The 6,619-nt window shown below is 44.0% G+C and overlaps 1 protein-coding gene across 1 annotated transcript; it reads right to left on the bottom strand.

The window, feature by feature from the left end:
* Positions 1–808: 808 nt before the first annotated feature.
* phox2a (paired like homeobox 2A) lies at positions 809–2,339 on the bottom strand. The gene is made up of 3 exons (XM_085915859.1): positions 2,117–2,339; positions 1,382–1,569; positions 809–1,291 (listed from the first exon to the last, which is right to left on the bottom strand). The coding sequence occupies exons 1-3, from the start codon at positions 2,337–2,339 to the stop codon at positions 809–811; spliced, it is 894 nt and encodes a 297-aa protein (XP_085771985.1).
* Positions 2,340–6,619: the final 4,280 nt, after the last annotated feature.

Below are 6,619 nucleotides of genomic sequence, written 5' to 3'. Positions count from 1 at the left end.
GGAATTTCACAAGAAATTTAAGAGTTCCTTAGTGACACATTTAAAAAAATTAATAAATACATTTTTTTTTCAATAGCTATCACAGCTGAAAGGGATTGCAAACAAGTACAAAGAAATGAAGCAATCTCTGGAGATGAACAGATTCTTTTTTTTGTTGTTGTTCTTTTTCCGGTGGAGACGTCATATATAACAGACACAATAGGAGCCTCATCTGTCAACATGATATTGCCCTCCTTCCAATTTCACACTTTTCAGAAAAAAATGGACCCATCAGCTGCAAAAAACATGTGACACGTCATCACCCCAAAACGTCCCGAACGAGCAAAAAACCCCGCAGGTCTGTAATAAGTACTTGAAAGACGAGCTTAGGCGGGAATCGGTGGCCGATGCAAAGCGGCCTCAAGTTGTTCTCCTTTCTGCTTTGGGAACAAAGTGGCCAGTGTTTAGTGAGGCAAGGCAGAATGGGCCTGAAAGCACCAGGAGTCACAGAGGGAGGTCACGGCCCCGGACTTGTTACAGTAAAGGAGGGAGGAAGCCATGAATCGAGGGTCTTTCTAATTGGATTGAGGGGCTCCTCTTCCTTATGCTGGAGCTGTGTGTCGTTAGTTGCTCAATGTTTGAAATTCTGCTTAGGGGCTCGTACCTGATCGACATGCTCATGAGCTCTGATGTGTAGTGCATGTGTATGTGTTGGAAGGCAAGATTGAGTGTTTAAGTGTCCTGGATGAAATGCGTATTTTGATGAGTTTGGAGTCAGATTGGCGGCCCTTTGTGTCCAGGCTGTCTTCAATGTGTCTCCATCTGTGCTTCAGAACAGGTTCGTCTTGATGCCAGCGTTGGGTTTTCTGTGAAAGGAGGACAGGACTCCGGCAAAAGGCCCCGTCATACTGTCCGCCGGCTGCCAGGCCTTCAGAATCTCCTGAGTCTGGGCGGCGGGCTGGGCCACGGCCGGGTTGGACGGCCCCAGGCTGGACCAGCCAGCCGCCTTGAGCCCCTGCAGCACCGGAGAGGCGGAGGCGTTGACATAGCCGCCGTTGGCCGGAGCCGGGCTGGGGCTCAGGCTGGAGGGGCTGCCCAGGTTGCCGTTAGCCGAGCCCGGCAGAGAGGCCGTGCTGTCGGGCGTGGGGCTGCAGGTGGATTCTTTGGACTCGTCGTCGTCCGACGAAGATCTGGTCTCGCCGCCTTTCTTCCCGGAGTTGTTCGTGTTGCCCCCTGCGCCGGAGTTGTTGGCTTTGGCGTTGGCGGCGCGCTCCTGCTTGCGGAACTTGGCACGCCTGTTCTGAAACCATACCTGGTACGCGCACACGCACACACACACACACACACTACTTCAGATGGAGGTCAAATAAAGCTAATCTCATAAGACCACCTCTCGTCTCACCTGTACTCTGGCTTCTGTCAGATCTATCTTGAGAGCCAACTCCTCTCGGGTATAAATGTCCGGATAGTGGGTCTCGGCAAAGACCCTCTCCAGCTCCTTCAGCTGGGAACTGGTGAATGTGGTCCGGATACGCCTCTGCTTCCTTTTCTCGTTCAGGCCCGAGGGGTCTGAGAAGAATTTGTACGGGACTAGAAAAAGATGGGGAGAAATAATTTGTTGCGAGTCAACATTTTGGAAAATAAACTGCAGATTAAAAAAAAACACAGCTATATAACACTCAAAAGAAAATCAGAGCAGATCCTTTTTCTGATGTCTATAGGTTTTTGTAATTAACCTATAATCTGCATATCACTGCAATACATATACATGCAAAAATGTTTTTTTTTTAATATTACACATATTGTCCATAGTATGAAATGCATTTATAGTGTCAAACATTTTTATCCTACTGGTCAAAAACACTTCGTTAATTATTTGAGCAAGGACTCAATGATACTAGTACATTTTTATCACATGGTATGGTTCATAATGTGCTAATTAATTGGAGGTAATCAAATTAATCCCTTTTCAGTTCAATTTCCATTCATATGGAAAACTATTTTTTTTAGGGGGCTTGGAGAATTTTTGTAAAGTTTACAATAACTACATTTAATGTTCATACAAATAGAATCAGTATATGTAACATTTTTGTCTGTGCAGTTTGGACAATTCCCGTTTTCATTTCTCAGCGTGTACCTGACGAATAAGGTGTGGGCTGGTGCTCCCTGAGGGCTCCCAGGGTGCAGCTGGCCGTGCTGAGCGGGGTGCAGGCCGGGTTGGAGAAGGGTCCGCTCCGGATGGGGTTGTACTGGAACGAGCTGGCCTGGCTGCACGAGCTGAAGTCCGCGTAGGCCGACGCTTCCATGGCGGCCATGCACGAGTCGTAGGAGTTCAGGTAGGAGTAATCCATTTTATACATGGAGCTCAGCCGGTGGCGGCACCGGGGCGCTGGGAGTCACGGATGGAGGGGAAGGTCACTCCGGTTATCCGCGCACAACGTCTCCCCAAAGTTGCTGCGTCTTAGAATAAAATCCCGTCACCGGTTGCGCGCGTTCTCTCTCTCTCTCCCTCCCGCTATACTTGCCGTCTCTGCTGCCGCTCGCCGCGTTTGACAGCGCCGCCGCTCGTTGCCTGTTTATAATAAAGTTGGCAGAGCGGTGCACAATAGCAAGGCGGTGGTCTTGTTTCCATGACAATGCTGGCCCCGCCCACGCGCTCCCCCGAACTCAGCGCAGGGCAGCTGCATGCTCCATTAAAAGCCATTGGACTTTACTTTGCGTCCATTAACGGACAGCTCTTAATTGCGGTCTCAACATCACTTTACTTCCTTTTATGAAAATCACATTGTTAGCTCTCCTCTATTTGTATGAAATTAGTTCACTTGAATCTCAAATGACAATTGAATTTTATCTTCAATTGACCGGGTCACAATATGAATACTGAGGTGTCATATTGTATGGAAAAGATGACTTTAATTAAAAAGGTAATAATTGTGGTTTAATTGACGCAAATAAGACGATTAGAGGTATTATTATTACTGTTGTGGGGCAGCAATGATAGCTGCTTCCTTTATTTTTTGACTTGTTGCAAAACGAGGCAACAAAAATCTAACGAGTAGTTTATGATTGCAAACTGCAACTAGTTAAAACAATAACTAGTGTCACTCAAATCTGGACATTATTCGTGGGAGCAGAATTAAAAACAGCTCTTAATTTGCACCCATTCCCAGTCTTTCACAATGAACACATTATTCAAAACTGAATATGAGCATCACCGTGAAGCCTATCTTGCATTGGATTTCATTGTTTTGCTCGTGATAATGTTTGTCGTCTATTTCTGAATTTGCCTCGTGTGCAAAACACAAATATGTATTTCATCAACTTTTTCCTTGGGGCGCACCTCGGCCACAGCTTCCAGCACCGTCAGGGGGGCGGTGGGGGTCTTTACGTGGCGAGTAACATCCACTTGACGGTGATTGCTGAGATTAAAAGCTTTGATTTGATTCCGATAACTTTTACGCACGCGTCACGAGATTGCGCGTCACTTTGATGGATGGACGACACTGACACGTCGAGAGCGAGAGAGAGAGGAAGGAAGAGAGCGAGAGAGAGAGAGAGAGCGAGAGAGAGAGAGAGAGAGAGAGAGAGAGAGAGAGAGAGAGAGAGAGAGAGAGAGAGAGAGAGAGAGAGAGAGAGAGAGAGAGAGAGAGAGAGAGAGAGAGAGAGAGAGAGAGAGAGAGAGAGAGAGAGAGAGAGAGAGAGAGAGAGAGAGAGAGAGAGAGAGAGAGAGAGAGAGAGAGAGAGAGAGAGAGAGAGAGAGAGAGAAAGGCCGTGGAGACAAGCGAACAGTCACCGTTAACACATTGACGCCCCATAAATTGGTTTAAGTTTATTGTTCGATGTCATAAAATGTGATAAGTCATATCCAGTATCACGCACGCACGCGCTGGCGCGCGCGCACACACACACACACACACACACCTGTATAAGTGTGGTGAAAATGAACACATCCAGTGTAACATATTTAGAAAATGACTACGTTAGGAATAAATCCTTCATTATTTATTGATTTAGTATAATTACGCAGCAATTATTTGGATTCATTTTTGTATTATAAAATAAAAACGTAAAATCTGTGTTCAAGTGCTGTCAACGTCAACTACACTTTTATTTATTATCTCTTAGCTTGTGTTACAATTACTATTCTGTTATTATTATTATAATAGAATATTCTATTGCTATTTTTTACATTTGTTGTAGGACCATTCGTTGACAATACACTTATTTTTTCGTTTTCTTTCTTTTTTTTTTTAGATGATCGAATTAGCTAAAAGTGAATGCACCGCGGATGTAATTAGGTTTTGGTCACCCGGCACCCCTAAACCGCAACCCAATTGCATTATTCAGGAATAAAATTGTAATTATTGAAATGATTGTTTTTTTTTTATTGTCAAATATATACGATAACGAAGGCGTAATCGTCTCACGTTGCGAGATCCGCTGCAACGAATAATATACGTTACACTAAATGATTCCAAAACGTTTTATTACACCTGCAGTCAAAATGAATCATTGCAAAATTCCCACAAATATGAACAAGGTATTGTAAATTTATTTCTGCCTGTTTTTCAAAGCATAGGGCCCGTGATGCAGTCTGATGCACGGGTTCAAAGGTGAGTTTGCCGTGAAACTTAAACAGTTTCCAAGTTAAACTGCATAGTCCCCTAAAAAGAGAGCAACCATGGAGCCAGAAGCCCCCCCCCCCCCCCCCCTCAATTTAATCCCTTCAAAGCATGGAGGGTCTCTTCCAGGCCCACTAATCCGCCCTTTTGGTGCGCCACTTTAGCACAGGGGGAGACCTCTTCTCCGCGGAGGTTTTCACTTTGGACTTTTACATTCATGGGCCCGTTTGACGGAAACAGTAACGTGGATCTTTTTCATTCATGACGTCTGAGTCAACAAGGAGGTTGGGGGGGGGGCACAATAGGGCATAGCGAGGGAGCCCAACTCCAGGGATTATATAGGCCCGCTGGGGTGGTGATTGCACGGAAAGGGGGGCTCTTTAATTATGCAGTTCTCTACTATAATACCAATTATGGCATTTTAGTTTGATTGTATGATGTAGTTAAATTACAAAATAGGTCTCGTGTGGGGGATACTACTTGTGCGCGTGTGTGTGATTGATGTGTGCGACAAAAAAGGACGCGTAAAAGATTGCCGTATGGAAGAATGGCAGCCTTGCGGGAGGTCAGCTCCCATATGTGGGGCTCTGCTCGGCAAAGTGTCACTCATCAAAGCTGTCATTCATCCTTGCCAGGTCAGCCCCATCCATCACGGAAACTCAAAGAAGAGCACATCATCGTCGCATGCATAGCTGCTGTTTCCCGCCTCGATGTCTGCAAAAAAAACCACAACTTGTTTTATTGGGGGCTAAAATCATCATTTAAGTTTGATTAACTTTAAAATATATTGATGTTTTTAGGAACAAAGCAACCGTTGATAATAAAAGGGGCACTTAGTTATGTAAACGCTTATTTCATATACTTTTATTGAATTGCCCAACTTGAAATTTTATTGACGTTTGCCGTGTTGGAATTTAACCAACTTTTAATTTATTACTTATTATTATTATTTAATTTAAAAATATTTGTATGGAAAACAATCAAATGAACATCTATGGCGGTATACTGAGCGTGCCTTCTTTTTCTCGCGTCATTCGAGGCTTTCATTTGCCACTCCACCTGCACTATCAGTTTTCATTTGTCTGCATCATGCCTTCATCAACACAATATTGCTTATAACAATATTGTACTAAGTTTATTATATTGCAATTGCAGTTTGAATTGCACTTCACCATGCTGCAACCAGTTTCGACGTTTCTGTTATTATATTGAGATAAATGAGTCCAAATATTACAAACGGCTGCAGTTTTGTGACGGCAGAGTCGATGAAAACTAAGTTTGGGTAGATGGTGGTAGCTTTTCAATCAATCAAGTGGCATATGTCTATAATGACCATTAGGACCTAATAAACGTTGGTGCAATAATAATAATAATAATAATAATAATAATAATGGAATAAAACATTGGTACATTCAAATCACATTTTCTTATTTAAAGTCGATTATATTTGCTACACCATCCAAGCTCAGTGAGATCTATATTTAGCACGTAAATAATTATATCAAATTAAAAGGCAGAATGTCGTTTTGTTCGAAAATATTCCGATAGGGTTTCTCGGTTTACGACGGTGCATACGTGTGGTGTACAGCGCAAAAAAAGTCACGTAGGCGTTTGACTAGTTTATAGTCTACAACTATTTTTTTTTCTCTACTGCCTTTACAGTAAAGTTAGTCTTTAGTGAGGAACAACGGCGTTATAGGTATGGATCTTCGTCGTAAATTGGGGAGCTGCTGCCCACTTACGTCGACAGTAAACAGCAGTGCGCGTCTATACTGATCCATTTCGAGCAGCTGCTTACAAGCTGCATGTGTCATCGGCCCTCATTGATTCAACAGCGCGTAAAATCAAATCAAAAGTCGGCCGTCACAATGTTAAAGTGAGCCCATCACTTGGTGCGGTATTTGACGGCTCAGCTGATGGATGGGAGACTAGGGGGGGGGGGGGATGTTCCCCGCATGTCCTCCGCGTCCCTTGCTCCCAATTACCGCAATGCACCTTGACGCTGTCTATGCGTGCAT

Source organism: Syngnathus leptorhynchus, chromosome 7 (assembly GCF_054491065.1).
Source record: "Syngnathus leptorhynchus isolate UIUO chromosome 7, UIUO_Slep, whole genome shotgun sequence".
Taxonomy (NCBI): Eukaryota; Metazoa; Chordata; class Actinopteri; order Syngnathiformes; family Syngnathidae; genus Syngnathus; species Syngnathus leptorhynchus.
This window is presented reverse-complemented; position numbering and strand designations above follow the sequence as displayed.

Bases quoted from the DNA above. Each gene is read 5' to 3' on its own strand.
- phox2a (XM_085915859.1), bottom strand. From the start codon at position 2,339: ATGTATAAAATGGATTACTCCTACCTGAACTCCTACGACTCGTGCATG. The intron at 1,570-2,116 runs GTACACGCTGAG...ATCTTTTTCTAG, and splicing joins GCCCACACCTTATTCGTCAG to TCCCGTACAAATTCTTCTCA. The intron at 1,292-1,381 runs GTGAGACGAGAG...TGCGCGTACCAG, and splicing joins TGACAGAAGCCAGAGTACAG to GTATGGTTTCAGAACAGGCG.